At 35.4% G+C, this 20,492-nt stretch overlaps 1 protein-coding gene across 1 annotated transcript; it reads left to right on the top strand.

Annotated features, from left to right (window-relative positions):
* The first annotated feature begins 15,678 nt into the window (after positions 1 to 15,678).
* On the top strand, positions 15,679 to 19,849 carry LOC113355521 (peroxisomal nicotinamide adenine dinucleotide carrier-like). Its single transcript, XM_026598390.1, has 9 exons — positions 15,679 to 16,051; positions 16,159 to 16,320; positions 16,461 to 16,591; positions 17,245 to 17,299; positions 17,840 to 17,953; positions 18,448 to 18,516; positions 18,626 to 18,733; positions 18,854 to 18,922; positions 19,377 to 19,849. The coding sequence occupies exons 1-9, from the start codon at positions 15,971 to 15,973 to the stop codon at positions 19,620 to 19,622; spliced, it is 1,035 nt and encodes a 344-aa protein (XP_026454175.1). The 5' UTR covers positions 15,679 to 15,970; the 3' UTR covers positions 19,623 to 19,849.
* The last annotated feature ends 643 nt before the right edge of the window (positions 19,850 to 20,492 follow it).

The raw sequence follows: 20,492 nt of genomic DNA, 5'->3' as shown, positions 1-20,492 counted from the left end.
AGAGACAGGACAAGGACCGTTCTTAAGTCATCCAAATTCGGGAATTCTCATCTCTATTTTGAATAGAATTCAAATAGGAATATAATGCAAAAAGAATGAGTTCATTCCGAATTTGGACGAAGAAGTTAAGTCCAAAACAAATTTACCGATTATCGATGTCAAGTATGCATACGGGTTTGCAAACGAATTTTCGTATCCTTGAGCAGTATGAAAACGGGTATGCGTACTTAAACCCCTGAAATTTAATTTTAAATGATGTTATTCATACTTGGTATGTGTACCATGTAGTCCAAACATCCCGAACTATTATTTTCAAACCTAAACATTTAAGAACCTTAAACACAGATCAAGTTAGGTAGAAATGAACGATAAGAAAGGTACGTGGATCATTATAAGTTATCTTAGAAAATAAAAACACAAATCTTGCTCAAGTTTATAGACATACCTTTTTAGAAGAATCCAGTTGAATTCTACAGCCTTACCGAACATAATCTGTGCGCCCCAATTTTCGTGCTTCCCTCACTGTATACATAACAGGGCATTCCTTGGTGAGGATGCACTTACAACACACTCAAGTTGTGTTGAGGTAAACAATGTCTTGCTCACCACAAGTGACTTTTGGATTATCATGAAAGAGATCGCTTTTAGAACTTTTCACATCTGAAAAAGCGTGGGTCTAACAACACCATCCAATATTTCTCTTAGGAATCTGTATGGACTAACTCCAATATACTTTGCTAGAGAATCAACTAGACAGTAAGACTCAATCTAGACTAAAGTATATCGAGGAGTTAATATCTCTCTCTTGTTTTGATTTACTCGAGCTAATAGAAACCAGCGAGTCTTTAATCAAATACAAGGAATAACTTGGATGGTACCAAAGACCAATATCCAAGGATCAATCAATGACAATCAACAACCAAAGGTTGGATTACTCTATTTGATGATCTAACGCACAACCTGTATTATTTCAATTATAAAGATAAAACAATATAATGCAGAAATTGAAATAACACAGACACTAGAAATTTTGTTAACGAGGAAACCGCAAATGCATAAAAACCTCGGGACCTAATCCAGATTGAACACACACTGTATTAAGCCGCTACAAACACTAGCCTACTCCAAGATAACTTCGGACTGGACTGTAGTTGAAACCCAATCAATCTCCCATTGATCCAAGGTACAGTTATGCTCCTACGCCTCTGATCCCAGCAGGATACTGCGCACTTGATTCCCTTAGATGATCTCACCCACAACTAAGAGTTGCTACGACCCAAAATCGCAGGTTTTGACAATAAACAAATCTGTCTCACACATACAAGTCTATCAAAGGATCAATCTGTCTCGCACAGATAAACCCTAAAGGTTTTGTTCCGTCTTTTGATAATAATCAAGGTGAACATGAACCAATTGAAAATACGGTCTTATATTCCCGAAGAACAGCCTAGAGTTATCAATCACCTCACAACAATCTTAATTGTATGGTAGCGAAACAAGATGTTGTGGAATCACAAACAATGAGACGAAGATGTTTGTGATTACTTTTTATATCTTGCCTATCAGAGATATCAATCTCAAGCCAATCAATCTGATTGTACTCGTACAATAGAAGATGCAAGATCAGATCACACAACTATGATAAAAGTAGTATCGGTCTAGCTTCACAATCCCAATGAAGTCTTTAAGTCGTTATCCTGGTTTTAGAAGAAGAAAACCAAAGGTTAAAGGAGAATCGACTCTAGCATGCAAACTAGTATCACATGTAAGGTGTGGGGATTAGTTTTTCACAATACTAGATGTCTCCTTTATATAGTATTTCAAATCAGAGTTTTTCCTTGGTCAAAAAAAAAAAACAGCCACCGTTAGATGATAACCTGATTTAGATTCAAGCCAATATTTCTCAACCGTTAGATCTAAAACTTAGCTTGCTACACACACTTGACAATGCAGACTTATAGGTTTGTTAATCGTACCCAAACGTATGCACTTGTTGGTTCAATAATAGTTAACCAAAAGGTTAGCCATATGAGCATTTCATACCAACCATGTTCTTCTTCACCATAACTAGTTCAAATGACTTCAAATGAACTAGTTAGAGCGTTGTTCAATTGCAAGGAAATCTTATGTACTACACAAGACATAATTGAAGCAAAGATGATTTGATTCACTTGAATCGGTTCATGAACTTTTATAGCCACGGTTTGCAAACTGCATTCCTTGGTCTTTTTAAGTTTAAGTTCAGAAATCATCTTCAGATATATAACCTTCTTAAGTTCGTAGACTAGGTTCGTGGACTTAAGCAACCGGGCAGAGTTTACAAACTCCAGCACAAAATCTCGGCAAAAGACCTTCCGCCGGTTCGCGGACTGGGTTCACGGATGCATCTAATTCGTCAACTCCAGTAGAATTTCTCGGGATGAGAAGTTTGGCAGTTCGCGGACTGAGTTCGCGGACTTGGTAAAGCCATTCTTCCGGTTTTTCTTGATCAACAAAGTTCGCAAGCTTTGGTTCAAGGAATAGGACTTATACATAAATGTGTTTCCACAACAATGCTTATGTCCATCATTGGTTATGTAATCTAAACTCTCATATCAATCATTGAAACATTCTTAACAGGACGTTATATAGTAGTTACACCATTTCTCGTCAAAGCAATTTTCAAAGTGATTGAAACATATCTTGACTTTCGTCACTAGGTAAAGATAAACTTGATCGAAGCGAAAAGCTTGCCAACACATATTTTGAGATATAGATAGGCGAGGTATACTCGGATCGAAATACCAAATGTGTATAATCCAAGTATATATATATGACATACGACTTCTTGTCTCAAAGAGTATGAGATAGAGTAGATAGACTTTTGAGTGATAGATAAGTTCAAGTCTTCACATACATTTTTTTCGAGAAGTTCCACCGGTTCCTTTAGTAGTTCTTCTGCTTGTACGATGAATCTCCATGAAGTCCTTGAGCTCAACTATACTTTCTATCCTAGTCCGAGACTTAGCTATAATAGACTAGAAATCAAGACTTATATTTTTGATCACTAACATTGACAAACATTCTTGAGATAGCAACGCATGCGAGGTTGACCGAGCAATGCTCTAACAATCTCCCTTTTTGTCAATTTTAGTGGCAAAACTATCAATACATATGGAATACAAAAAAGATAAAGAAACTTTGGTAGCTCCTATTCCACATGTCTAATCTTAAACATTCCTCGAAATCTTCGTCATTTCCAAGTACTCCAATGATCCCAAAGGTTGTAAGTTTAGCATCACCGTCGTTGAAGATCCGTAGCTATAAAAATGAGAAAGCATCGGTCTCGATCATTGTTATACAGTGTCATAGTATTATTACACAGTGTCAAAGTCCAATTGTATCACAACTTCAACAATAATACTATGGTGATATGTATCACTCCCCCTTAGTCAATACTCCATCTCACATGGAAACCACTCCCCCTTACACAATGATCCGAAAACCATATGTATTTGTAGTGTGAACTACATATTAATTCTCCCCCTTTTTTGTCGATAAAATTGGCAAAGGTACAAGAACGGATCATAATGAAATTTACATAAGAGACATTTCATGACTAAAAGAAAATACATACCATCTAATTTAGATGCAATCATATAGCCGAAGCTAATAACATTCATCAAGGAGTTTAAAGATACAAGATAATCCCTCTAATATTCCACAACCGCATTCCCCTCAAGATATTAACATTAAGCACAAGTTCAAAAGAACTCTCCCCCATTTGATTTCATTCCCGAAAGAACAACAAGAGCGACCTTAATTTCGAAAGAAAAGATGGATTTTTATTGGACACCAAAAACCTTGAGATTGATTTTCTAAATCCAAAAACTCAATCAAATTAATCACAAGTAAACCCATGGTTAATTTAATCGGAATACACAATCAAATTAAACACAAAAACTGATCAACTTAATTGACTATGCTCGACATAAGAGAACTTACGGAGCATACGACTAACATAACCATTAGAAATGAATAGGATAGTCGTTCATATACTCAACATAAGAAGACTTATGGAATACTCAACTAGACTTATGGAATCCTGCGGAGTATGAAAACACTCAACTAGATTAATTACAAGTGAACCCATAATTAATCTAATTGGAATACACAACCAAACTAATTACAAAAGTAATCAATTTAATTGTCATTTATTTTGCTCGACATAAAAAGACTTATGGAGCAATAACTAAATAATCAAAGAAGATGATTAATTTAGTTCAAAAATGCTCAACATAAAGTACCTTACGGAACAACCAACAAAGCTAATCAAGAATTAATCAACTTGGTTGTATCGTGCTCAACATAAGACACATTACGGAGCCTCACAGTAATATGGATCAGGGATGATCAATACTGCGGAATACTCAAGGATTCATTCTATCTTCAATCACTATTTGCATAACGATATTAATAGACATAATCCTTGAAAACAAAAGATTTTAACCTATCTTCCATCAAAGAATTGACAACATAGGCTTAACTTTTGTATTTGTCAAAAGTCTATTCATTCTTTTACCAGTACGTGAATACCGATCACAAACGACTTACTTTTGACAGAATATGGGACCTTCAAGTTCACGGACGCAAACATACATATCCCGTAACAAATTTCAATATAACAAATCATAAATATTAATACTGCAAAAACATCATCTTCCAAATATTTTTAGAATTTAAACCAAATAAACCTAAAAAAGAAGAAGATGAAAATAATAGCTATGTGTAATCACAATCATTGCTATTCAAGCACTAGTTATTCTTCCAACAAAATCAAAAACAAGACTTACTAGGCATTGTAGATCTTTCTCAGGGCATCTACAGAAAATTCCTTTTCATTATTGAAAAACCCATTGATTATGGGATCGTTCAATTCCTCTAGATCTTCAGAAATATCAGTTAACTCACTAAGTTCTCTTTTTAGATCACGCAGGGTATTCTTGGTCAGAGACAACCTTTGTTCATAGTGAGTTATCTCTTCCAAAGAGGAAACAATTTGAGATTTTAAATTATTTCTCTTGTTGATGAAATCTTTCACCATGCCTCTGAACTCATTATCAGAATGAAAAACAGATAAGAGACAGTTAGAGGAAGAACCTTCTCCCATGTTTGTAGACTTCACTTTCTTAGCCCTTGAGGAGGAAATTCCTTTACACATATACACTTTTGCTGCCTCGACTGCATCCCTGCTTGTAGTACCTCTAGTTACAGGAGCCATGAAACTGTATCTTTTAGGAAGAAGGAGGTCTACAAATGAATAAAAACAGACTTATGAACATTTAAACCCTAGAAGAACAAGTCTTCTGTATTTTAGTGATCCATTATCTATATTGTTAGAAGAATATTTTCTTAACAAAAATAAATACAATACTTGAGCCAAAAAGACGCAAAACCTCATTTTCTCAAGTTAAAGATGAGGATGTGAACGTCTTTGGAACTAGACAGAGACGTTATGAGCCACACGCTCCCATTGTTTTCCACATAGTGGTTTACCAAGGTTTGTTGTGTAAACAGATTTGCTACCTCTTCTGAATCTGGAAGCACTGGTTTTATGAGTTCCCTATTGATTATCCAGATTCATCTTTTCCATGTTCTTCTGCAGTTTGGTGATTTTCTTCTTGCTCTTTTTGAATCTCCAGCACGTGCTTTGAACATGATTTGCATTTCCACAAAACAAACAAATCAGAGATCCTTTGTCTTGTCGAAGTACCTTCTGTTTATCATAACTGTCAACCTTTAATCCATGATTAATAGAAGTAACAGGGTTGACAATGCCATCAGTTTTTCCTTTAAATCCTAAACCATTTGTGTTTCCAAAGGACTTCTGACCAAATAGCATTGCTGAAATTTTGTCAGAGCTTCCAGACAATCTTTGTAGATCATCCTTAAGAGTGTTAATCTCTTTTTCCTTTAGAGCAATGGTTCTGGTGAGTTCATCATTGAGACGATCTATCTCAAGAGTTTTCACTTGGATTAATGATTCTAGTTTCTTCAATGAAGCTTTTAATTAAAGATTTTCTTGAAGAACTTCTCTATTCAAGAATTAAAAAATCTTTGTGTCAGACTCAAATTCTGAATCAGGACTTGAGTATGAGGATGTTTCAGTTGCAAGAGATGGGGGTTCATCACATCCATCAGACGTATTCAACTCGTTGACACTTAAAAAAATTTCCTTCACAGAATCATTAGTGGTAAAAGCTGACGAAAGATGTAGGTCACATCTAAGCCTTATTTTCACAAATTCTTTGATTCTTTCTGTCATTAATAGTTTGCCAAACCAATCACCATTAGAGCAACATTCATCAGCCCAAGACAAGTTAGAAGTTTCACTTATGTAGGAAACAACATTGAATGCAAAGGTTTGAACAGAATTATGATCAAGAATGTTTACCTTTTCATTTGGAGGACAACATATAAGATTCCATACTTCTTGTCCTTGGAACTGAGTTAACTCTTCATGCATTGCATTTTCCCATAAGAGATCTCTCAGAGTTTTATAAATATTCCTTTTGAAAAGGACAGGGTTTTAGAACACTGCCTGACCTTGTGATTTATTCCTGGTGAAGCGCTCATAGAGATTTTATCGTCCATAGAGTCAGATCGCTACAAACACAGACTTGTAAGGTCTTTAACGTGTTTGCCTGCTCTGACACCAATTGAAAAAGCGGGGGTCTAATAATACCATCCAATATTTAGCTTAGCAATCTGTATGGACTAACTCCAATATACTTTGATAGAGAATCAACTAGACAGTCAGACTCAATCTAGACTAAAGTATATCGAGGTGTTAATATCTCTCTCTTGTTTTGATTTACTCGAGCTAATAGAAACCAGCGAGTTTTTAATCAAACACAAGGAATAACTTGGATAGTACCAAAGACCAATATCCAAGGATCAATGAATGACAATCAACAACCAATGGATGGATTACTCTAGTTGATGATCTAATGCACAACCTGTATTATTTCAATTATAAAGATAAAACAATATAATGCGAAAATTAAAATAACACAGACACCATAAATTTTGTTAACGAGGAAACCGCAAATACAGAAAAATCCCGGGACCTAGTCCAGATTGAACACACACTGTATTAAGCCACTACAGATACTAGCCTACTCCAAGATAACTTCGGACCGGACTGTAGTTGAACCCCAATCGATCTCCCACTGATCCAAGGTACAGTTATGCTCCTACGCCTCTGATCCCAGCAGGATACTGCGCACTTGATTCCCTTAGATGATGTCACCCCACAACTAAGAGTTGCTACGACCCAAAATCGCAGGCTTTGACTATAAACAAATCCGTCTCACACAGACAAGTCTATCAAAGGATCAATCTGTCTCTCACAGATAAACCCTAAAGGTTTTGTTCCGTGTTTTGATAATAATCAAGGTGAACCGGAACCAATTGATAATCCGGTCTTATATTACCGAAGAACATCCTAGAGTTATCAATCACCTCACAACAATCTTAATCGTATGGTAGCGAAACAAGATGTTGCGGAAGCAAAAACAATGAGACGAATATGTTTGTTATTACTTTTTATATCTTGCCTATCGGAGATATCAATCTCAAGCCAATCAATCTGATTGTACTCGTACGATAGAAGATGCAAGATCAGATCACACAACTACGATAAAAGTAGTATCGATCTGGCTTCACAATCCCAATGAAGTCTTTAAGTCGTTAAACTGGTTTTAGAAGAAGAAAACCAAAGGTTAAGGGAGAATCGACTCTAGTATGCAAACTAGTATCACACGTAAGTTTTGGGGATTAGTTTTGCACAATACTAGATGTATCCTTTATATAGTGTTTCAAATTAGGGTTTTGCGTTGGTCACAAAGCAAACAATATCCACCTTTAGATGAAAACTTGATTTAGATTCAAGCTAGTATTTCTCAAGCGTTAGATCGAAAACTTAGCTTGCTACACACACTTGAAATTGCACACTTCTAGGTTTGTTAACCGTACCTAATCGTATAGCACTTGTTGGTTCAATAATATTTAACCAAAAGGTTAGCCATATGAGCATTTCATACCAACCATGTTCTTCTTCACCATAACTAGTTCAAATGACTTCAAATGAACTAGTTAGAGAGTTGTTCAATTGCAAGGAAATCTTATGTACTACACAAGACACAATTGAAGCAAAGATGATTTGATTCACTTGAATCGGTTCATGAACTTTTATAGCCACGGTTTGCAAACTACATTCCTTAGTCTTTTTAAGTTTAAGTTCAGAAATCATCTTCAGATATATAACCTTCTTAAGTTCGCAGACTAGGTTCGCGGACTTAAGCAACCGGGGAGAGTTTACAAACTCCAGCTGAAAATATCGGCAAATGACCTTTCGCCGGTTCGCGGACGCATCTAGTTCGTCAACTCCATCAGAATTTCTCGGGATTCGAAATTCGGCAGTTCGCAGACTTGGCAAAGCCATTCTTCCGGTTTCTCTTGATCAACAAAGTTCGTAAACTTTGATTCAAGGAATAAGACTTATACATAAATGTGTTTCCACAACAATGCTTATGTCCATCATTGGTTATGTAATCTAAACTCTCATTTCAATCATAGAAATATTCTTAGAGGACGTTATACAGTTGTTACACCATTTCTCGTCAAAGCAATTTTCAAAGTGATTGAAACATATCATGAATTTCATCACTAGGTAAAGATAAACTTGATTGAAGCGAAAATATTACCAACATATATTTCGAGATATAGATAGGCGAGGTATACTCGTCTCGAAATACCAAATGTGTATAATCCAATTATATATATATAGCATACGACTTCTTGTCTCAAAGAGTAGGAGATAGAGTAGATAGAATTTTGAGTGATAGATAAGTTCAAGTCTGCACATACCTTTTTGTCGAGAAGTTCCACCGGTTCCTTGAGTAGTTCTTTTGCTTGTACGATGAATCTCCATGAAGTCCTTGAGCTCAACTACACTTTCTATCCTAGTATGAGACTTAGCTATAATAGACTAGAAATCAAGACTTATAGTTTTAATCACTAACATTGACAAACATGCTTGAGATACCAATGCATGAGAGGTTGACCGAGCAATGCTCTAACAACATCCAAATCGATTTTTCCAAAGAACTTATTAAGTTCCAACATCATGGATACTGCTTTCTCCATAGTCATGGAATTTTCTGGGAGATCATTCCTTTTCACACTCAAAACATCATTGAATTTCTTTGGTATCCACTTCTGGGTGTGTTTAGGAACAACCATAACCTTCTTTCCATTATTCTCTTCTACAATTCTCGAAAGAGAATCGGATTGACTATCCTTTTGCAAGTTAGTCTTTCTCCAATTGGGAGCATCAGATCTTGTCTTTGTCTTTACGAAGTTATCCTTTTGATAACCACTACGATTGTGAAAAGGATTCTTATAACGTTTATAGGCAAATCTAGGTTTATCACAGTACTGATTCCTTTTCCTATGGACAGTTACAACCTGTAATGTTAAGGGGATTAGTATTAACATATGATCTTGGTTTCACAACTTCTTGTGATGCCCAAACAAGAACATCATGAAGTTTCTCATTCCTTATACGGAAACGACATCTTCTTTCCAAGTGACCTTTATTTCCGCAATAGTGGCAAACATAAGGAATGTTCTTACCTTGATCCGTGTGTGCTGACTTTGGAGGTTGATATACTTTGCTCTTTTGAACCTTAACTGCCGGTGAAGGTATTTCACTTTTGCCATAAGTGGAAACCTTTTGTTGAGAAGAATCACTAGCCTTGAAATTTTTTACCTCTTTGTTAATACTTGGAGCATATATTCCCTTATAGCCCAATCCTCGTGTATCACAGTGATTTTTACTTGCTCCTAGCATAGTGGTTAATTTGCTTGAACTAGTATTGAAATTTTTCAAGTCATCTTCCAACATCTTGATTTTATCAAGAGCAGCAGCTAAATCAGCCTCAAGGCGTTTTTCTCGAGCGAGATAAGCGCTTTCTTTGTCATCAAAACTTGTTTGCTGGGAGTTAATCCTTGCTTCAGATTCTGAAAGTTTCTCTTCCAACAAAAAATACTTTTTCAAGTGACTTTATACGTTGGTTTTCCTCAGAATCCTTGAGGATCGATTCGAAACATAAACACCTGCATGACATCTTCTTAATTTCTTGTTTTCTCGACAGAGAGGAGTCAGAAGGGGTGTGACATGAGAAGTTGTCATCTTCTTCTTTTCCAACGAATTCAAAATCTTAACATACTCTGAGACTTCCTCATCAACCTCTCTATTAATATATGAATCACCTTCATTAGAAAGTTTATCCAATTGTTATTCTAGGAGTCTTTCCCAGTTATCAACAATTTTTACATTAAGAGAATATTAGATATTGACATAGATGTGACAGTTATCTCAGGTGAATCCAAGCTTTGAAAAACATCTGGTAATTTCTGACCTAGTACGTTATTAGAGATAGAATCGTCCATAATCAGATCGCTATAAACACGGACTTATAAGGTCTTTAATGTGTTTGCCTGCTCTGATACCAATTGAAAAGGCGGGGGTCTAACAACCACACCCAATATTTCGCTTAGCAATCTGTATGAACAAACTCCAATATACTTTTAAGAGAATCAACTAGACAGTCAGACTCAATCTTAATAAAAGTATATCAAAGATTTATATCTCACTTTATAGATTCAATACTTACTCAAGAAAATAGAAATCTGCGAGTCTAATTGAATACACGAGAAATCACTTGAACGGTACCAAAGACCAATGTTCAAGGATCAGTCAATTTCAATCAACAACCAAAGGTTGGATTTCCCAATTGATCTATTCAACGCACAACCTGTGATATTTCAATTATATAACCAAATATAATGCCGAAAATAAATAACACAGGCACCAAAAGTTTTGTTAACGAGGAAACCGCAAATGCAGAAAAACCCCGGGACCTAGTCCAGATTGAACACACACTGTATTAAGCCACTACATACACTATCCTACTACAAACTAACTTCGGTCTGGACTGTAGTTGAACTCCAATCAATCTCACACTGATCCAAGGTACAATTGCGCTCCTTACGTCTCTGATCCCAGCAGGATACTACGCACTTGATTCCCTTAGCTGATCTCACCCACAACTAAAAAATGCTACGACCCAAAGTCGAAGATTTTAATAAATAAATCTGTATCACACAGAAAAGTCTACGGTGATAGATAAATCTGTCTCCCTCAGAAATACCTACAAATTTTTGTTCCGTCTTTTGATAAATCAAGGTGAACATGAACCAATTGATAACCCGGACTTATATTCCCGAAGAACAACCTAGAATTATCAATCACCTCAAAATAATCTTAATTGACTAGCGAAACAAGATATTACGAAATCACAAACGATGAGACGAAGATGTTTGTGACTTCTTTTATATCTTGCCTATCAGAGAAATCAATCTCAAGCCAATCTTACGATTGTACTTAATACAATAGAAACAGCAAGATCAGATCATGCAACTACAGAGAAAATAGTTGGATCTGTCTTCACAATCCCAATGAAGTCTTCAAGTCGTTAACCTACAGTGTCTCGACAGAAACCTATGGTTAAATGAGAATCGACTCTAACTAATACCACTAGTATCACACATAAGGTGTGGGGATTAGGTTTCCCAGTTGCTAGAGTTCTCCTTTATATAGTCTTTCAAATCAGGATTTGCAATCTAAGCTACCTTGGTAATAAAGCATTCAATATTCACCGTTAGATGAAAACCTGATTAGATTCAAGCTAATATCTTTCAACTGTTAGATCAAACTTAGCTTGTTACACACAAATGAAATGCACGTTTATTTAGATTTGTGTAACCGTACCTAAACATGTACACTTAGTTGGTTCAATAGTAGCTAACCAAATGGTAAGCAATATGAGCACTTTCATATCAACCATATTCATCTTCACCATAACTAGTTCAAATGACTCAAGAGAACTAGTTAGAGAGTTGTTCAATTGCTTAGATCTCATAGAAGTATACAAGACACAATTGAAGCAAAAACGATTTGATTCACTCGAATCAGTTCATGAACTTTATAGCCACGGTTTGCAAGTATGCATTCCTTAGTTTATATAAGTTTAAGTTCACGAATAATCGTTTTTTAGAAACTAACCCACTTAAGTACGCATAATGGTATGCGGAATTAAGTACCCGAAATAAGTTTGTTTTCAGTTTACAAACTCCAGCAGAAATTCACGGGATGTGAACTTCCGACAGTGCGCGTACTGGTACGCGGACTTCAGTTCCGGTTTTCTTGAGCAGCAAAGTACGCATACTTTGGTTCAAGGAATAAGGACTTACGCACGTATGAGTTATCACACAATGTTTATATCCTTTCAAGGTTATATTCTAAAATCTCGTTTCAACCATTGAAACATTCTTAGAGGACTTTCGTTACTAGTAAAGATGAACTTGGACAAAGCAAAAGCTTACCCACACATATTTCGAGAAATAGATAAGCGAGATAAACTTGGCTCGAAATAGCAAATGTGTATAATCATAGTTTATATAGCAATACGAATTTTGTCTCAAGATAGGAGATGGAGTAGATAGACTTTTGAGTGATAGATAAGTTCAAGTCTCCACATACCTTTTAGCCGATGAAGTTCCACTAATTCCTTGGTTAGTTCTTCGTCTTTGTATGATGATCTCCATGGAGTCTAGAGCCCAACTACACTTTCTATCCTAGTCCGAGAATTAGCTATGAGTAGACTAGAAATCAAGACTTATAGTTTTGGCAACTAAACTTGAAAACAAGCTTGAGATAACAACGCTTGAGAGTTCGACCGAGCAGTGCTCTAACAGTATACATGAATCAATGATTTTTATTTCTGACTTCTGCATTTGGTATCTGAATATGTTATAAACAATATAAACAAGAATCGAAAACTAATGATGAACTAGTGGAAAAAAATAATACATAAACAAGATAAAAACCAAGCGATAAACTACCAAAAGAAAAATAAAGTAACACATAAACAAGAATCATAAACTAACGATGAACTATTCAAGGAAACAAACAACACATAAACAAGAATCTGAAACTAACGATGAACTACAGTATAACTTCTTTAAAGTAATACTCGATAATATAATATTCTCGTTAAAATAATAAAATTTCCTGGTCCCGACTCGGACCCTTAGTGGTAAATTAATAAATTCGATAAAATCATAAAATAATACATTTCAGAAGTTCCTCTTAATGATTATTAAGTCCCAAATAATATATAAAATAATAATACTACAAAAAAAATAAAAAAAATAATTTTATACATATTAAACTTTTTCAAAATATGATTTAGTATTGGTTTGTTTTTCTTTGAAATTCAAATAAAGTTGTATTTCATCTCAAAAATTCATAGTGCAATCAAAGATCCCGAGGCCCATTTAACAAGAAGTAATTTTGAAGTGTCATTAATACTTGGAGTGCTTGTAATTGTATTGCAATTAGTCAATAATATAATACTTTTACAAAATTAGTCAATATTTTACTTAACCTACAAGTATTATTCAACCTTCAAGTTGAGAATTACTTTTAAAAAATTATATATAGTTTAATTATAAAATAATAATTTATTATATTATCGATAATATAATATTTCTTTAAAATAATAATTTTTCGTGGTCCCAAACCTATTATTTTATATAAGTTATACTGTACTGAAAGAAAATGATAATAAAAAAAAAGTAAAAAATACCATGCCCACATGCAAAATTTTGTCTCCCTCTCTCATTCTAACTCCTTCTTCTTCTCAAACAAAAACACCGCTGAAAATTTTTCATCTACTTAAATCTAGTCAGTTTTACGCTAGGTCTGAGCAAGTTTTTTCACTTTTTCTTGTTTTCTAGTTTAGTTAGTCACTTTAATTTAGTTGTTATTATGTTTTTTATTTATCTACATTATTATGGTGGTTTTTATCTCCTCTTTGATTGTTTATCTATGCTTTAGTGGTGATTTTCCACACTCCGATAAACTTAAAATATCAACAATAATTACATATCTAGAATTTTCAGAGTTATTCATTCTTTCATTTATACGAGATTAAAAACAATCTTGCATAATTGGAACAAAAATCAGGGAAATTTTACCAACAATCGTCGGATCGTAGATGAAATCAAAATATTTACCTTAGCTTAATTCTCTGATTGTTTAAAACTTTTTTTTAATACTAAGTCAATCGCCTGATTCGCAAACACTCTATCTCCGAGTCAAACAATCGAGTCACAGCTCACCAATTCTAAATCACAAGAATAAGTGATGCATTTCACATCTCTGTTAGAGAGTTGCACGCTAGCATTTGACACCTCGAACGGCTCTCCAAAGCGGATCCACCTCCGCCAAATAACTTTTTTATGTTTTCAAAATCTTACATAAATGAGTAGTATCATCCCATTCATAATGTTGTGAAGTAAAAGGTAAATCTGGGATTTTCATATTGGGATAGTTATGAGATTAAGCCTAAGCACTCTATAATGGGGAATCTACTTTCAGATGGAGCCCCATGTCGGGATCTATCTTAAATCTAACTTTGATTGACATACCTTTTTGGTGGTGTCCGTTGTGATCACATCTAAAACATATATTTTCATTTTTCATGAATTTATGATAGTTTTAGAACTTCGATAAATACAAACTAGAACATTTTATCTCTGATACTTAATATTGATTAATTTCACACTATCTCACATTTTTTTCGCAATTTATTTTTTGTTATACAACCTAAACGACAAGATATTTGAAGTTAAATTTTTAGTGATATGTTCCTCTTACAAATCAAACTAGATTTGGTGTTACTATACTGATCATATTATCAAAACACTAACCTTGTAAGGAGAACATATTACAAAAAATTTAGCTTACAACATTGATGTCGATGGATGTTCCCTTGTTTGAAGCAAGTCTTAAACTTAGGCTAAGTCTTATGGTCATTCAAGTTTCAACATAAGAAAATATTTCCTATAATTCCCTAAAGTCTTGATTCAAGTTGTGGCTTGAGTATAAAGTTGAATCAAACTCTTTGTGCATACTCATTCATCACTGAGAAAGTTCATTTTTGTGTCGAACCATGGACGCAGAGAATACAAACAATCAGATTTTTCTTTTACATGGGTTCCTATTTTCGTTAAATAATAAGTTTCCAGGAACAGAACTAAATAAAGCTTAAAGGTAACCTCCGCCTCTCCGGTTTTTCTACAATTCATTAACGGTCCTTTGAAGTTCTTACAATATAATATAAATAGGTCACTTAATGAACCTCCCTTGGATATTTATTTTTTTTCTTTTTTCTTTTTTTTTGTAGATTAGCTCTCCTAACAAAATAATTTCTAGCTCCGTCTCTGTAGGTTCCTGTTCGCCAACTGTCGTATAAATTTATTTGAATCAAATAAAACCATATAAATTAGTCTCCCATTCAACTCACTCACGTAGCATTCAATCTTCATATAAATTTACTTGAATCAAGTAAAACCATATGGATTAATCTCCCATTCGACTCGCATAGCATTCAATTCCAACGTTGAATTCCCCCACCATACACGGCCCGTTAATAACCCGTACCACTTAAGACGTCACTCTAGTTTCTTTCTCGAACTGCACAATAAATCCACAAGTCCTGGCCAAATTACACCCACCGCCACCCTCTTTTTGACAGTGAGGAGGAGGAAAAAAGGAAGGAGGGAGGACTGTATCACAACACCACCAACCCGTTGCGTCCGAAATTAAAACATTAATTAATAATACTCCACAGAAGAGAAGACTCTCCTCCTCAATTTACTTCCTTCAGGACCAGCAAGTCTTTCTTGTTCTCTTTGTTGATGAATAACATGATCCTGATTTCTCATTCATTTTCACATCTTCGACCTTGAACTTCTTCAAATTCCCTTCTATTCTTCTTCAATTTCAAACATCATCATGTCTGATGCTCTAATTAACGGATTAGCTGGTGCTGGTGGTGGAATCATTGCTCAACTCATTACTTACCCCCTCCAAACTGTAATTCTCCTTACCTTTTACTTTTTTAGGTTTTTGATTTTTTTTGATTTATTTATTTGTTTTCTGATTGAATTCCCCTTTTCAATTGTTTGATTTTGGTTGTTTAGGTTAATACTCGTCAACAGACAGACCGTGATCATAAGAAAGGTACAAAGAGGAAACAAGATGTAGGAACCCTAAAGCAGATGATTCAGGTTGTTAACACTGAAGGTTGGGGTCGTTTATACAGTGGTCTTGCTCCTTCATTGTTTGGTACTGCTGCTTCTCAGGTACTACTACTCTCACCAATGCATCATTCCCTCAGCTTCTACTTCCTCTTTATACTTAGCTTAGGGAACCCTCATTGCCGAATTGGCGAATTTGAGACTGTACAGTTTCTGATCACTGTGCTTTTGTGGGTAATTTACAGGGTGTGTATTATTATTTCTATCAAGTCTTTAGGAGTAAAGCTGAGGCTGCTGCAATTGCCAGATTTAAGAAAGGGCATGGTGATGGTACAGTTGGGATATTCTCATCTCTCTTAGTGGCTGCATTCTCGGGGTGAGTTAGTTAATGTATTCTTGTTTGAATTAAGATGTGTTGTTCTCTTGTCCTAGTTTGGTTCGAACTTAGTGGTATTTGTTTTCTACTTGTTCGTAGTAGGTGGTAGAAACTATTGAATTGTAGTTGAGCACTCTACCGCCCCCCCTGCCACTCTAAGGTTAACCTGCTCTTCATTAGTTGCGATGTAAACGCGTGCTGGAGATTGTATTGATAAGACAGACCATTGATCAACTGATGGATCCAACATTCCAGCTCACACATGTCTTTACCAGACTTAGTTTGGTTAGATGATTGTATTGAAGGCCTCAATCCTTCCTAGTCAATAGTATTTTCCATTTACTTGGATTAGTGTTTTCTTTGGGTATATTTTTGGTGGAACTTGTGAGTTAGTTCCTGAAATGAAATTTGTTTTTCTCATCCTTGCCACTGTTTCTCTTATCCATTCATTGTTGCATGATGGAAGGAAATTTGAACCCTCAGTTATTGTTTTTGGCTCGCCATTTTTGTATCTGTGTTGAATTAATACCCCCAAAACCTACTATTGGCAATGTTGGTGCTCATGCAACATTATGAAAACATATTTTAGGTGGCATTCTCATGTGAGTCAATGCTCTCTGTACTGTTTAATTCATTATTTTTGTTCTTTATAGGTGTGTGAACGTGCTGTTGACCAATCCTATATGGGTAGTTGTTACCCGTATGCAGGTAACATAATCTCCACTTTTGCTCGTAGGCTATTTGATGATACTAAACATAGTTGTCTATCCGTGTAGAAAATAAATATTTAAAAATTTAATAGGAGCTGTGGCTTTAATTTTGTATGTGCAGTACTGCACGCCCTCCACTGGCTAAATTATAAAGCACTGGGTTTTTATCGATGTGTTTTAATAAAGATAAGATCCAACTCCATTGTATCATGGTAAAGAGGTCTCAGACCTTGTATCCTTGATAAGTGCTTGAGATTTCTGATTATGGTTTATGATCCTTGGCTTGTTACCTTTTAGTACTTGAATTAGCATCCTGTGTTGCCGAGCATCTTCTTGTGTGTAACCTGGTCCAATTCGACCTTATACTCCTAGTCAAAAATGTGTTGCACAGTAATATTTTCTGATATTTCAACATCTGTAAAGTATAAATAAAAAATCAATTATTTATTTTTTCAAAAAATCTTTGTTTAAGATGAGATATCTGCTATACTTATATTGATGACTTAGCTAACGTTGGCATATCTGTTTTACTTTGCAGACACATAGGAAAGCTTCAAAACTTCCAAAACCTAGTCTAACTCTATCAGTTACACCAGATGAAGAACTTCAAACTTCTGAAATCGAACCTCCTCCATACGGAACTACCAACGCGGTACGCAACTCCGAGCATTCTAATATTGGTCAACATGTTTGCTCCGTTGATTTAGCTGACTCAATATTCACAAAGAAAATGCCAAAGTTGGAATATAACATGAGATCATGTAATGCAAATTGTAATTAGATTTACCTGAAAATGTATATAGTGTAGAGAATCTGCTTATATTCTTACTTGCTGTACGGTTTAATGCTAGCTGTTCCAGAACTGGTAGCTCAACTTAGATCACCTGGCTTAGGAATAACGGTACATGGTCCAGGTTAGATTGTCCAACATCAGGTCAGATTATGTCAAGGATGAGCTGCAATGACGCAGAGTTTGAATGTTATTGAATTAAGTGAAATATAGGTCTCAGTTAGATTGAGTTTAATCCAGTCGCATTTATTCAATACATGAGGCACATACATCACCACCCTTGAATGATACTGAGTTAACTCTATTGTTATGGGAAACTGGCCAGGCTTATTTAAGTGGAAGTTTACGAATTGTAGGTCCAAGAATTATTTGATGAAGCTGGAATTCGTGGGTTCTGGAAAGGTGTAGGCCCGACACTTTTGATGGTTAGTATAAAGTAACTTCCTTTCCAACTTTAATATTCTGAAAGACTTGAGATGTAATCTTCTTGGAGTTTAGTCCTGCCACTCAGCGAGAATTCTTTTTTGGTTGTAGGTTAGCAATCCTTCCATACAGTTCATGATCTATGAGACCCTACTAAAGAAGCTTAAGGCAAGACGTGCCCTCACAGGGAAAGCAAACAGTGGTGTAACTGCTTTAGAGGTCAGATCTGCTGTAACACCATGTCTTTTGATTTTTGCATCATCATTTTTGTTGTTATTCTAGTTCAGTCTATCTGATTTCAGTGCCTAACGTTGTGATTGTGTTTATGTGATTGGCTAGACTTTTCTTCTTGGTGCTGTGGCAAAACTAGGAGCTACTGTGATGACTTACCCTCTTCTGGTTGTGAAGGTAATTCATATTAGCATGTGAAAACATTGTTTGAAATGATAAAATTTTGTCTCTGCGGCAAAACTTGGTTGTTGTAAATTTGACTTAGTAGTCTATACCCATTCTCGTATGTGCATCATTGATGCAGGAGTTACTTGTCAGGTTGGTTTAAGATTGATTTGATGACCCTTTTCAAGTGACAAGCTTCTTTGTAATATGCTTTGGTACTTGTGTTTCTGTTTCCTTTTATATAGTTATGTTTTCATGATAGATAAAAACAAGCTCTTATTAAAAATCACCACACAACACGTGCATGTTCCTTCTCAACGTATCTTCATTTTAAGAATTCATTATTTTATAAGCAGTTGATCCTATGTGGGAGAGTACTTTTGTCCTTCCTTATTTCCACCTCCGTGTATATTGCTGCTTTACCATGTTTTGGTTCCTCATCTTTCTTTTTTCTGCCTTTTAACAGTCTAGACTTCAAGCAAAACAAGTGACTGGTGGAGATAAAAATCTTCATTACAAAGGTACCATGGATGCGATCATGAAGATGATCCAGTACGAAGGGTTGTATTGCTTCTACAGAGGGATGAGCACAAAAATCACGCAGAGTGTGCTTGCTGCGGCTGTCCTTTTTATGGTCAAGGAAGAACTTGTGAAAGGCGTCCGCCTGCTGACGACAGGAAACATAGTTAACAAGGTGAGAAGGCCTGTATGATTTTTTTTTTTAACGAAGGTCTCTTTCTGTTGTCCAATCCCTTTTCCCCTTTATAAAACTCGTCTGTCTTGGGTCAATTTAATAAATAAGCCATCTCTTGGCCAAAATGTGAAATGTTTAAAATCATCTGGGTAAAGGGGAGTCGTAGTTAAATTTGTAAGTACCTAATGGATCATTCAAATTTCTGGTATTATAATTTAGACACAAATTTCATAAGAAATTCAACACCTCATATATGAGTACTAACTTGGAATGCAATTTTACAACCTCTTTTTTAAACATAAACAGGCTGGACTAGCCCATTTTCTCTATATGTACTTGATTAAGAAATCCTAATTCGACATTTCATTTAACACTTTCATGGCAGAATCTATGCATCCAACAATCACATACAACCCAATTTTGTTTTAAGAAGGCAAATGAAAAATGAAAAACAAAAAATTGGGATAGATGGCCCGGCTAAAATGCATAATGGAAAGTCTGTCAGGTTCTAGTTTGAGAGTTGGTACAGTATCAGTCCTAAAATTCGAACGAGACAATTAAATCCACAGGCATCTGAAACCTAAAAAAAAATGCAAAACGTTCGGAAGACAAGGTCAACGGATCCCAGCAGCATATGTACATTTCCAGACAATGAATATTCAGAAGACGAACACTAAAGGCTTGAGAGCAAGGGACAGTTTTTTTTAAGAATAGGGAAAGTCCGAACCTGCCAACCTGGGAGCCTTATGGCCTTGGCGTCAAACTCACCAAAGAGTGCCAAGAAAATATATATAAAAACAAAGGGAAAGTCCGAACCTGTTTTTCTCGTCTTATGGATTATTGACAAAGCAATTTTCAATAAAGGACATGGTGAAATCTTACTTCAAA

Source organism: Papaver somniferum, chromosome 3 (genome assembly GCF_003573695.1).
Source record: "Papaver somniferum cultivar HN1 chromosome 3, ASM357369v1, whole genome shotgun sequence".
Lineage (NCBI taxonomy): Eukaryota > Viridiplantae > Streptophyta > Magnoliopsida > Ranunculales > Papaveraceae > Papaver > Papaver somniferum.
Note: the sequence above shows the minus strand (reverse complement) of the source record. Positions and strands in the feature narration are given on the sequence as shown.